This window comes from Somniosus microcephalus, chromosome 1 (genome assembly GCF_052327205.1).
Source record: "Somniosus microcephalus isolate GS21.2 chromosome 1, FLI_Smic_1.0, whole genome shotgun sequence".
Classification (NCBI taxonomy): Eukaryota; Metazoa; Chordata; class Chondrichthyes; order Squaliformes; family Somniosidae; genus Somniosus; species Somniosus microcephalus.
The window spans coordinates 441,371,963-441,385,703 of record NC_140987.1 but is presented as its reverse complement, the minus strand read 5'-3'; the positions used below and the strand labels follow the sequence as shown (position 1 = coordinate 441,385,703).

Here is a 13,741-nt window from a genome sequence, read left to right as displayed (position 1 = left end):
TTCTCTAACTAATACAAATGACTAAGTGATGTCGCAAAGAAGGTTCAACTGATTTTCTTCAGCTAAAAGGGAAAAAGATTGATTTGAATTGTACAGCCGAAAACCTTATTACAGGTGTTAGTATCTCGTAGCCATGATGTGATAAAATCCACTTGAGGCCCTTGTGTATTTATCGTATGTCATGGTTGCCTTGTCATATAGACATTATACAAGAAACTTTTTTTTATCCGGTACCGACGGGACCGGCGTGGTGCCGGTTTATCAAAAAGTCCGGATTACAGAGAGGTATAGTTAAAAGGTACGAGAGCTCCGTACACAGCAACAAATCCAGGCTTCCCTGTTGCTTAGCAACATGTGCAGGAACCCCGGCCACAGACCAAGCGTCCCTGTTGCTTAGCAACATGTGCAGGAACCCCGGCCACAGACCAAGCGTCCCTGTTGCTTAGCAACATGTGCAGCAACCCCGATTGCACAGCCACAGATCGAGGAATGGCCACTAATATGAAGTAAAACTTACCTGAACCTACTCCTGAATTTTGCCGGTTAACCGAGATTTCCGGTGATTTAGGTGCCGGTAAATCGAGAGTTTCCTGTAGAACCTAATATTGCTGTGTGCCTCATCTTATGTTAGAATGTATCCTTGGAGTTTGTAGCAATCCTCCATATGTCGATGCTAATGGTCCAATCTAGAAATGTGCAGTATGCTTATTGTATCTCTGTTTCACAGGGACTGGCAATGTGGTTGCAGTAATGATTGGCAACATCAAAGGAAGTGACATTTCCAAACTGGTGAAGGATGGTGTTGCGGTTTCCATGGTGATTGAAGTTGGGAAGCAGCACGGACCGTGGATGAGCCAGTACTCCATCTTCTTTGTCTCGGTTTCCTTTTTTGTCGTCACTGCTGCTACGGTGGGTTATTTCATCTTCTACTCTGCAAGAAGATTGCGGATCGCAAGGACTCAGACTAGAAAACAGGTACGTTACTCGGTTCTGTACTTAACGGGCATTGGGATGCACTGCCGGGCAAGTCGTCATCTTGCTATCAAATCTATGAAGTTTTTTTCTTTTAAAAAGCCTGGACATGACTTTATCATATTTAATGCGCTTCGCATCAAATTTCTCTCTGCAATATCTTAACACCAAACCTTTATTTTAAATGGGTTAGCGGCTCTGTTAAAATAGGCGCTGGATATAAATGCATACAACATTTATAAGATCACATTGTTCACTGTCGTTTCCAAGCTACAGTTCTGGGTAAGCAGAGCAAGATGACATTAAACACAGAAGAATGGTTGGGAAGTGAATTGCAAGGCTGTAATCTAATCAAAGGGGTTCATAAGCTTGAGCAAGGGTTGAGTAATTTAGATAAGTCGCCAGTTCCATTTATACTATCGCTTTAATATTTCTCAGTATATATTACCATTTTCAATACTTAATTCTTTTAATTAAACCGGTGATCAAAAATAGCGCAGCCTGATGTTACAGGAACTGTATTAAACTTTGCTTGACAATCTTTGCAGTCACTTTACAGAGCAATTGTAATAGGATACATTAGTGACAGCAGTTGGGAGAATGCATTCTTGCAGATTAAGTGATGTGCTTTCGTTAATTCTTTAAAAATCTGGCATATTAAGTCATTTGGATTTGATTATGTCTTTGTTTTTAACTGCCTTTGACTTCAGACGACACCTTGAGGTCCATGTCCGTGTTGTTGCACTTGGGAGAGTGCACTGGCTGGGAGATAATCCACTTGAGAAGATTCCCTCGACATACAAACTTGAAATGTGAGGGGCTTCAGTTTGGTGTACATACTAGTCAACTGTAACTCATCTTGTGATGACCATTGCCTCTGCAAGAGCCGTTGAGATATCTACAGTGGTTTTACACTGGCGCACTACTATGTTTGGCTCATGTGAGGACATCCAAACTGTCCACGTGCGTTGCAGGAGGGGTATTTGTAGTGAAGGGCTCTGTGTGATCATACTGGGTGGTTTCAGGTCAAGTGGACCCACAGTGCATATGCCAAATTCATTATTTTAAGTCAACAGTAGAAGACAAAGTAAAACATTTTTGGTAGATAGAGAGAAACTATTTCCTCTGGTGGGGGGAGTCCAGAACAAAGGGGCCATAACCTTAAAATTAGCACCAGGCTGTTCAGGGGTGATGTTAGGAAGCACTTCTTCACACAAAGGGTGGTGGAAATCTGGAACGCTCTCCACCCACCCCCCCCTGCCCCCCCCAAAAAGCTGTTGAACCTGACGGTGAATCGAAAATATCAAAACTGAGATTGATTTTAAGGGTTACGGAACCCAGGTGGGTAAATGGCTTTGAGGTGCAGATCAGCCATGATCTCATTTGAATGGTGGAACAGGCTCAAGTGGCTGAATGGCCAACTCCTGTTCCTGTGTTCCTAAAGCCAGATGGAAGGTTACAGTTGTTACGTCTCTTACAGACAGTCAAGCTGATCTATTTGGGTTTACTGAAGGCTTGTGTCCCGTACTACTGCTACTCATGGAAGTGACTTAAAAGGTGATGAAGCTGGCATTTACAGGAAACGTTGTTATATCCGGCACCGACGGGACCGAGCTGTTGCCGATCTATCAAAACTGCCGGACATACAAAGTTAATGTTGAAGCATACGGAGGTTTTCATCTCCGTATCTGACAACAAACACTGTTGCTTAGCAACAGCTTGTAAACAGTCGGCCCGTACCTTGGAAGCGTCTCTGTAGCTTAGCAACAGCTTCAGAGAGACTTTCCAGAGCCAGACTGTTGAAAACAAAACCACGAGAAGAAAAAAAACCCTAACAAAACGGCTCCTGATTTCTGCCGGTAGATCTAGGTTTCCGGACATACAACCTCCGGATAAACCAGAGTTTCCTGTATATTGAGGTAGCATGTAGTAAAATTTGTGAGAGACCACCACTTGGGAATGGTCTAGCTTAGACAATTTCAAACAAAGTGGGCACTGCCAGGGACACTATGGGGGGAATTTTCTGGGGGGTCAACAAGCACGATCGGTGGCAGGTTGGGTGGGAAAATGTATTTCTTTTCTTGACAGCGGGTCGGGACCCCGCAGTCAACCCGCCGCCACGCGCCTTTCCCAAATGTCAAGTCTGTCAACGCTGAGCACACCCGACACTCACCGGCGGGAGAGGCAATTAAAGTCATTATAACCTTGTTAACAGAGGATTAAGAACTATTTTGCGCTCCCCTTCAGAGTTTACCAGGTCACCCACAGGGTCCACGCTGTTCGGGGATCACGTCAGGAAGCAGGGCGGGAGTTGAATAGCCATCGAATCATCTCATTACTTGATAGCTGCAAATGTGCTATAAAAGCTCCCATCTCACAGTTGTTCACTTTCCAAGCTCAGAAGCTGTTGCTTACTGCATTTGGAAGACAGATTGAGCTTTATGCAGGTTGCAAGTGTTTGGAGCAAACTCTCTATCCAGTGTCACCTCATTGGAACAACCTCTCTCACCATTGACCGATTGCTTCTGTCATCTCAAGTTCAGCTGCCATCTATTCCATCAGCATCTGTGCCCTTGAAACTATCTCGCCTTGGTCCTCAGAATCCCACCACGATTAGCCCCAACACGAGCAGCACCAGGCACACCAGCAGCACTAACAACAAGACCAACCTTCTCCACAATCAACTGATGCTGCACAGGGCATCAGCACCTGACCACATTGCTGCCCGGGAGGCCAGGGATGGCCTCACCATGGCCAGATTTACTTAACTTGACGCTGTACACCCTGGCTGCCACATGATGCGCCAGGTTGGCACCACCCCACACCAACACCATCAAGCATCCCTACAATCCCAAGCCAATCCTTTCACACTCATCACCATTGTGGGGGGTACCGTTATATCTCGCCATTCACTGCAACTCTCTAAGCCACTTCCAAAGGTGCACACAAATCTGTCCCAAGAATGCAAAGTATTCAAAATAAAGGTTTCAATGTTTGACAGCACAGTAACAGAAACTTTACATGAACATGGCATAAAGCACCCAAGTGCCCACCCTTGTGTGTTGTTAGTTGGTATGATTGGCCTAGGATGAGGATGAGTGAGAGGGGGTGGCTAGTGAGATGGGGACGTGATAATGTAGATAGAGAGGGATGGGTGGAGGTGCAAGGTAAGTTTGGTGTGAGTAAGGATGTGTGGGAGTAGGGTAGGGAAGGCAGAGTGTTGGGGGATGTGATGAGTGGCACAGCAGGATGAGGTTGAGTGTGGCTTTGCACTAACGTTTCGTGATCTACTGAGATCATTGAAAGGTATGCGCCACTGCAGCCTGGTCCTCCTGATGACATCACTGCTTGTGTCCTCCTGTGCAATGTGCAACCAGGCTACGTTGGTCACCTGGGGAGGTCTCTTCTGCCCATGGGAAGAGAAGCTCCCTGCATGCTGTGACTCCATCCATAACTATATGGAGGGAGTCATGGGAGAACCTGGGTGCAGCCGTGCACCTTTGTGCAGTGCTTGTCAGCGTTTGCAGCACCTCAATGCTGTAGAACACTGACAGCACAACTGTCAAAAATCAATTTGTGCACGGTCCCTTTAAGGAAACCATCATCAGACCCGCTTCCTTCAATTGGCCGGCAAATGCCCCAATCGGGGGAAATTCATTTTGGACAGCAGGCTGGAGCTGGCGGTGAGGCCGGGGACCCGCCACTGACGTTGCCCGCCACGGACCTGCCCAGGTTGGTAAAATCCAGCCCTATGTTGCAGCTGGGTTTTTGGGGTCACTAACAAAAAATCTTGAAGCCAGCACATGTCTGAAAAGTGAGGTATGCAAGTATTGTACCAAGAGGACGCCAACACACACTGGCATGGAACCCACACGCTTGCAAGGAATTTTTCTTACATTTTGTGGTGTACATTTTGTTGAGGTGATTTATGCAACCTCCTTATTCCAGAGCCGCGCCTGTACTGCTTCATACCAGCGTCAAAGTTTGTGATGTAAACTGGGCACATGTTTTGGCTACAACACTGTGTTTTAAGATCAGAAATTATGCTGTCTTTGATTCGAAGACAACTTGTGGAGACGCCAGTACAGTCATCCAGTAATCATCGCAAATATGTGCGCATAAGTTGATCAATAAACATTCATGCCATTCATGTAAAGTTACTAAAAATCTAAACGGTAACCTTTCCAAAAAAAAAAACAACTCTGCTTCAAATGCCTGTTGCCTGACAACAGTAGGGAATGTGGAATCTTTGAATTTTTGAGGCATCTTCAGCCAGAATGGTTAGCCCCATAACATAACAGCAAGGTGCTTCTTCCTCCCCCTCCCCCCTGCAGTTCCACCGGCTGGGGCAGACACCCCAGTGACACTTCTTCCTTTGGGAAGCAGAATGATGAATACTGCTAACACCTCCCTGGTTTGTACACCAAACCCATTTACCCAGAGAGTGGTGAGAATGTGGAACTCGCTGCCACAGGGAGTGGTTGAGGCAAATAGTATAGATAAAGTTAAGAGGAAGCTAAATAAACAGAGGGGGTGCAAAGGAGATTTCCGAGGATGTTGCCTGGGCTGGGGAGTTTTAGCTATGAGGAAAGATTGGACAGGCTGGGGTTGGTTTCTTTGGATCAGAGGAGGCTGAGGGGAGACCTGATTGAGGTGTATAAAATTATGAGGGGCCTAGATTAGAGTGGATAGGAAGGACCTAGTTCCCTTGGAGAGGCCAATAACCAGGGGGCACAGATTTAAAGTCGGGGGTTTAGAGGGGAGTTGAGGAGAATGTTTTCACCCAGAGGGTGGTGGGGGCCTGGAACTCACTGCCTGAAAGGGTGGTCGAGGCAGGGACCCTCATCACATTTAAAAAGTACTTGGATATGCACTTGAAGTGCCGTAACCTACAGGGCTACGGACCAAGAGCTGGACAGTGGGATTAGGCTGGAAAGCTCTTTGGCAGACGGCACGGACAAGATGGGCCGAATGGCCGCCTCCTGTGCTGTAAATTTCTATGATCCCTTATAAGGTTGGATAGATGTAGCTTTCCTAGGCATTTGTAATTTGAATATCGTGGATTATTGTTACTTGATGTGCCAGTCCTGGCTCGATCCCATGTGTTGGGAATGTGTGTGTAAAGCATCTTGTGTCTGTACCAGTATAAAAGGTACATTTTTACTTTACGCTGGCCATACTACTGACTACATGATGAACAGTTCTTTGACTTCTGTCTCCAGTGTAGCTCAGTCTTGTATAGAGGTTGACTGCAACCTGTTGGCTGGGCTTTTGTGCCACCGAGACAAAATGATTGATTCATCTGTAGTTCCCGATGGAATGCAAGATCGTCTCTCTTTCCCCTCCCAGTTGGGAACTAGAGAAACATTTTTGTTGTGTTCACAGGAGTGGTTGAGTGTTGCCCTACTTCTAATGAATGAACAGAGCAGCTCAACTCACTGATGCACAAAACTTCAACTCGCATGTTACTTTTGCCACACAAGCATTTCAACTTAAGTGGCTAAAGGCAATTTTTTCTTTATTGTCTAAACTTCTTGGAGAAAATGGGAGATTTGTGATGCCTCCTGCTACAGTTTCAGCAATCGGCAGGGATGCTCCATTCATGCTCTCCCTTCATTTTCTGCTGGACGTGGCTGATGTGAAGCTCTTTTTTTTGTTTGTTTTGAGGACGATGATCTGAAGATGTTTAGAGGTTGAGGGGCCATGTCAATTACATTACAATCTGATTCAAGTGGATTATGCACTCCAGGACTGTCTAACTGAATTGCAATGAATGTGATGGATGACGTTCTATTGCAGACTGAACAATCCCCCAAAAAAACTTCTCCGTTAACATTTTACTGTTTTGGAAGATTTTATGTGCCCACTTCAGGTGATTTATCCCCATGAACCACTGGTTCACAGCTGGCTGGCTCAACTGCAACTAATACCCTTTGATGGTTATAATCACTCAGTTATGGAATTTCCTAGATCTAAGCTACCTGCCTTGGCAGTAATTCAGTGGGCTATAGGAACCTAAGAAATGGGAGCAGGAGAAGGCCATACAGCCCCTCGAGCCTGCTCCGCCATTCAGTAAGATCATGGCTGATCTTCTACCTCAACTCCACTTGCCTACCCTATCCCCATATCCCTTGATTCCCTTTAGTGTCCAAAAAAAGTGACTATGACACTGGATCACATCTTGCTGTCAGTCACCGCTTTGGTTTTAAGTTAAATAACCAAAATGCTCTGTGCGTGCCACCTAGGTGGCATGATCTCAATTTCCCTTCCCTTTCATCTGTCCCTGGCTGGATCAGAATATAGGGGCGGGAGATGGCACCTGCGGAGTAATTGAGGTAGAGAGATCAGCCATGATCTAACTGAATGGCGGAGCAGGCTAGAGGGGCTGACTGGCCGCCTCCTCCCGTTCTTAATGGAGCTGCCCAAGAATTGCTGCGAAGATTTTGTGTTTTGATTTTTGATATGGTTTGGGGGGCGGGGAGAGGGGGGGAGAAGCGGTAGATTTTTTGCAACCTGAATAAAATGATGTTTGATGACCAGTGGTCATTGGTTCATATTCCAAACAACAAGGTAGTTGGTGGTTTAAGTTGAGTTAATGCCATGGAAACGAAAGTACTAATTTAGCAAGTAATAATTATGGGTGCTGGCTGTCTTGTTTGTTGAGAATGTTTGTTTGTTTTTTTTCTGTAAGAAGAATGGCTATATCTGCATTCTGAGTAGCACTTTTGTTGTGAAGTAAAATGCATCGCTTCATGAATGATTTCTACGCTGGAGTGAGGGAACATCCCTTTTTAAACTCGAAATCTATTACCACCTTTTCTCCTATCTGTTTCATTTTCAAACCGGCCTTTTCGTCCACCAGGGCTTCGCATTCAGTGAACTGAATGTAAATTTGCTGCCAAGTGATGGAGATTGTTTTTGCTCTGTTTGGCGGTGAGGCGATCTCTTCCCAGGAGGAGTCAGCACAGCTGAGCAACAAAATGCATCACGGTTGCAACTGGGGAGTGCCTCTTGTCTGTCACTGTTGGGACAAGAACCTGTCGCCACAAGGATGTTCAACAAGTGTTCTTCATCTAGATCACTGCAACATTGCTTAAAAATACACGCACACAGTCCCCAGGAGAGGAGGCTCGCAGCGGCTCCATCCCGAGTTTCGGAAACCTGGCAGGATCCTGCCAGGTGTGAAATGATTCAAGATTGGAACGTTTCAGGGTATTCCACAGGAGGAACAGGACACCTTTGTGGAAGTAATGATCCCTGCGCGCACCGGCTGTTGCTTGCAAGGCTTTCTGTCATCAGTGCCTCTCGTAATTTTCCAGGAAGCTGTACTGTGACACTATTGTGGAGATCTGCACTGTGAAGGTTCCTACACTGCCCAATGACGAGGTGCTTCTCTCCAACCTTGCCGTAATCCATATCATTATAAATGGAAACTCATTTCAAAAACTCTTGCTTCTGGTAAGCCTACACGTGGAACCCACACACCACCCTCCCTGATGGGTTCAGTTGCTCCTCAAAAGTGTCGTTCTTAGTTGTTGTACGCCACTTGTATCATTTCCTAGATATCAGTCATTTTTGGATCCATGTGTACCAAGCTGCTATCTCTGAGCTGCTCCATTTACCATTAGGACCCTTTATCCCAGGGGAGAGGACCCAGACATAGAAACATAGAAGGCAGGAGCAGGAGTAGGCCATTCGGCCCCTCGAGCCTGCTCTGCCTTTCAATGAGATCATGGCTGATCATCCAAACTCAGTACCCTGTCCCTGCCTTCTCCCCATACCCCTTTAGCCTTAAGAAATATATCTAACTCCTTCTTGAATATATTTAATGAATTGGCCTCCACTGCCTTCTGTGGTAGAGAATTCCACAGGTTCACCACTCTCTGGGTGAATAAATTCCTCCTCATCTCTGTCCTAAATGGCTTACTCCTTATCCTTAGACTGTGACCCCTGTCTCTCGACTCCCCCGCCATCGGGAACATCCTTCCTGCATCTAGACTTTAACTATGCTAGATATGAGCCCCGGTCCCAGAACTGAAATAAGATACAAGTCTCCACCCAATGTGCAGCAAAATAATGTTTTTAAAGCTATATATTACACGTATGTCGATAGTAACCGCTCTCTTTTCCTGAAATAAAAACAGAAAATGCTGGAAATACTCGTGTCAGGCAGCATCTGTAGAGAGAGAAACTGAGTTAAAGTTTCAGATCGATGAACTTTCATTTCTTTTCTTTCCTGCCTGTTTAATCTTTTCTCTTTTCCCTCCGTCCCTTCCCTACTCGCCGCCCCCGCCCCCCCGGACCCGAGACCAGGAGCTTCATATCTACGATGATGGAATTCCATCTCGCTAAAACCATAACTTAAAAATTCAAACTAGCAAGTGTGTCAAACTTTCCGCGCTTGCGTGACAGTCCCGTTCAATCTGAAATTTGTGCTTTCTGCGCCAGGTCACTGCTCGCGAAAAGTGGAATTTTTACACTGGGCGATGGGCAGGAAAGAAACGCAGTGTGTTAGTTTAATATTTAACTTGCTGTGAATCAACTGTATGCAGGTTAGTGCAATTCATTGTTTGCTTCGAAGGCATCTAGCCCACTGACAGGGTACAGCTCTCTCCAGAGATGTGTTTTAGTACGGGACGGGACACGTGGCCCGCGACCTCTGATTGGAGCTAGGGGGAAGCGTCACGCAACCTTGAGGTCTACTTGGTGCAACAGTAGAGTTCCAACGGAAGCCTGGCCCAGGATATTGACTTTTAACCAAGCATAAGCAATCGATATAGGCAGGAACTGCAGCCGATTCTATTGCAAGTTTTCAATAACCACTGCCCCAATGTGTGCAAGAGTTGTACTAGTAAAAAAAAAAAAATGCCAAAGGATATAATGTCCTGCAAGTGAGTGTTTAGTAACCAGTGAATAATCCAGAGACCAAATTTAATTACGGTTTCAGACCCATAGTTGAAAGACAGCTCTTGGCCAGCTCAGAGTCTAGTTGGATTTACTATGATGGAGGAATATTCTACCATGTGAAATACAGGTGTGTGTCCTTTTTAGAACTATACAGTCTCATTTCTGTTGAACACTGAGTTCACAGGCCAATTAAGAGGCGGCTGCTGCCAAGTAAACGCTAGTTGAGTGCGTGCAGACTGCAGATACCCTGGCTCTGGTATTCTGTGCTCTTGGGGAAATTCATTTAGTTCCTTCCACACTTTTTTTCTTTTTGAAGTGTTGCACAGCAAGTTGAGTGTGACACTTGAGGTGTGATGAGCAGTAAATGCATGCTACATATGCCATTTTTAAAACATAAATAAACTGTGCTGGCAAGACACTGATTCAAAAGGTGTTGTGGAATGTGTCCTTGAATAACTAAGGTAATTGGAAGAAAGTCCAGTTGCAGAGTTTGATGGTCCCCCAGAGCTGTGTTAGCAAAACCCTCGTGAGTGAGGTATTTTGATTTAAAATCGGGGGAAAAAAAATGTTTTATACTGTATCGTTTCTTTTGAATAGTCACAGTTCTTTCTCAAATTACTTGTGTTCTAACTGTGTTTCTTCTGACACATAAAGCCTGAATTCTCATAGTGCCACAGTTTCTGATGCCTGGTCCATCATCAGCCCATTCTGTGCACCCACTCAGCCTTGCTCATACTCCCACATAAGTGTGTAGCTCCTCCACACCCCGGTGCGTCACTTCCTAAAGTTCACAGAATCACAGAAACCTCACAGTGCAGATGGAGGCCCATCGATCCTGCACCGACACATATCCCACCCGATCCCCGTAACCCCTACACCAACACATATCCCACCCTATCCCCGTAACCCCACGTATTTAATCCCCCTAACACTAAGGGTCAATTTTATCATAGCCAATCAACCTAACCCGCACATCTTTGGACTGTGGGAGGAAACCGGAGCACCCGGAGGAAACCCACGCAAACACGGGGAGAATGTGCAAACTCCACAAAGTTATAGGAGCTTTCGAGCTGCTCTGAACTGGAAAAAGGTGAACTTCTGTGCCAGAGTTTGAAGCAATACAATCCGAAGCCTCGCATGCCAGCAGAAAATCCAACAATCTCTACTTTTTGGTCGATGCTTTTTAATGACCGGTTCGTGTTAAAGATATGAGCGTGTATTACTTGCAGCTTTGAATTGTTCAAAATGCAACTGTTGTGCCGACAGATTTGCAATCCTGACTCACGGTGTGAGAAGGAAACCATGGCCTAGAAATTCACTTGCGTTTGCGCCTAATTAGGGGCGAAAGAGTGGGTTGCGCCGGAAGTTGCGTCGCGCCCGAAATTAGGTGGGCCCTAACATCGGCGTTAGCCGGTAGCGCTGCGCCGGCACCGATGACGTCATCGGTGTGCGCAGTGCCCCGGTACCGCCCGAAACCACGCCGATCCCCATCTTCAGTAGCGGCCGCCTCATCCGTGGCGGCCGCTAACAACATCGGGAGACCGGGTCCTTACAGCAGCCTTAGCGGGGCGCTTTAAGGTGGAGGTGCGGCAAGCGGCCGCCTGCCCGCACCTCCTTCCCCGGCCTCCTCCACCCGCCCCCCCCCCCCCCCACCCGCGGCATTGCCAGCTGGTTTCCGTGGAGCCCGGCACTTCTCCGTTGTGCCGGGCTCTTTTGCCGGCACTTGCAATCGGGGCTCCGGCCGTTGCAGGCACCTCCCCCTTAAGAGAAGGGGGAGGCCTGCAGTACAGCAGCCTGCCGCACCGCATCGGGTGGCGCAGCGGGACCGGCAGCGCTGAAATTCACTTTCAGCGCCCCAAGCGGGGCGGCCAAACCCTGGAACAGCGCCCGGTTCCGCTTTGGGGCGCTGAAAGTGAATATGGGGCGGGCACAACTGGCTCCGCGGCGGGCGCAAAATTTACTGCGCAAACGAGCTGGCGGGGCTATACCCAATTTCTAGGCCTATGTTTTTTAAATGGTTCATTGCGTTCATATGTTTACGGAATGTCCTTTTGTTGATGGGCGTATGCTTGTACGAAGTCCAACTTATTTGACGTAAGTCTTCTCCCCCTCCTCTTAGGCAATCCCTCGGAACCGAGGATGACTTGCTTCCACACTAAAAATGAGTTCTCAGGTGACTGATGAGTCGAATGCGGGACCTACAGTCTCTGTCACAGGTTGGGCAGACGGTGGTCGAAGGGGCGTGTGGGGGGGGTGCTTGGGTTGACTTGCGCTGCCTGCGCTTGGCTTCGGCTCGCTCCCAGCGAAGAGACTCGAGGTGTTCGGCGTCTTCCCGGATGCTTCTCCTCCACTTTGTGCGGTCTTGGGCCAGGGATTCCCAGGTGTCGGTGGGGATGTTACACTTTTTCAAGGAGGCTTTGAGGGTGTCCTTGAAGCGTTTCCTCTGCCCACCTGGGGCTCTCTTGCCGTGCCGGAGCTCTGAGTAGAGCTCTTGTTTTGGGAGTCTTGTATCAGGCATGCGGACGATGTGGCATGTCCATCGGAACTGATTGAGCGTGGTCAAAGCTTCGATGCTGGGGATGTTGGCCTGAGTGAGAACACTGACGTCGGTGCGCCTATCCTGTCAATGGATTTGCAGGATCTTGCGGAGGCAGCGTTGGTGGTACCTCTCCAGTGCTTACAGTAGCACTGTAATCGCCGGTGCTACCGTGCAACTTTCATATGACTGATGCGTTATCTGGTCCATCCGAGTGGAAATCTGAACTCTCCCAAATTCTACAGGGTTTAATTGAACCAGTCCCATCTTTTGGATGTTCTAAACCAATTGATCAACCCTTCGACATGTGCAGTGGGTGTTCTTTTTTAAGTTTTTTTTCCACTTTTATTGAAGGGTATAGGAATAGAAAGAAAGAAAGAGAACTTTTTTTATACAGCATCTTTCACAACTTCCGGACAACCCAAAGACCTTCACAATTAATTTTTCAGCTTTTTCCAGTTCTGACGAAGGGCCATCAACCTGAAACGTTAACTCTGTTTCTCTCTCCACAGATGCTGCCTGGCCTGCTGAGTATTTCCAGCGTTTTCTGTATTTATTTCAGACTTCCAGCATCAGCAGTATTTTGCTTTTGTAATTTAATTTTTGAAGTGGGCTCACTACTGTGGCAAATGTGGTAGCCAATTTGTGCATAGCAAGATCCCACAAAGAGCAGTGCGATTAAATAAGTTAACCTGTTTTGATAATGGTTGAAAGAGGAATGTTGGCCAGGATACACAGAGTAATCTTCCCCCCCCCCCCCCCCAATGAAAATCTGCCATGGGATCTTCCACATCCACCTGAACAGGTGGCCGGGCTCTTGGTGCTGTTTTTTGAGTGAGATATTAAAACCAACGGCAATGCAGTATTCCTTTTGGTACTGCATTGAAATATCGGCCTAGGTGTATGGCTTGAAGCCACAACCTTTTGTTCTCAGAGGTGAGTGTTATCGTTGAGTCAAACTGTAACTGGGTGCAATATGTGATGACGTGGAAACCTGAGCAATGTTTTGAAGAACGAGCTCTGTCGCGCTAATTACAGCAATAAGAGAAGCTGAAGTGCAAGGTGATAACAATCAAATAGCTGAGGTAGATTGGTCCAATCAACAGTCATGTTGGAAGATCAAATAAACTACCACGAGGTGATGCAACGTGAGGGGCCTAATCAGGCCTGATATTGATGGCGCTTTACAGCCTTATGGCCTTTTACCCTTCACACAAAGGGTAGCGGAAAAAGAAAGATTTGCATTTTATGAAGCACTTTTCACGAACACTGGACGTCCCAAAGCGCTTTACAGCCATTGAAGTACTTTTTGAAGTGTAGTCACTG

The 13,741-nt window shown here is 46.8% G+C and overlaps 1 protein-coding gene across 2 annotated transcripts in view; it reads left to right on the top strand.

The window, feature by feature from the left end:
* The window catches only part of rnf128b (ring finger protein 128b), a 182,854-nt gene that overhangs the window by 120,831 nt on the left and 48,282 nt on the right, over positions 1-13,741 (top strand). For both annotated transcript variants that reach the window (XM_086001738.1, XM_086001731.1), the window contains exon 2: positions 728-975. In XM_086001738.1, coding sequence (XP_085857864.1) covers positions 728-975 — 248 coding nt within the window. The remainder of the gene's footprint in view (positions 1-727; positions 976-13,741) is intronic.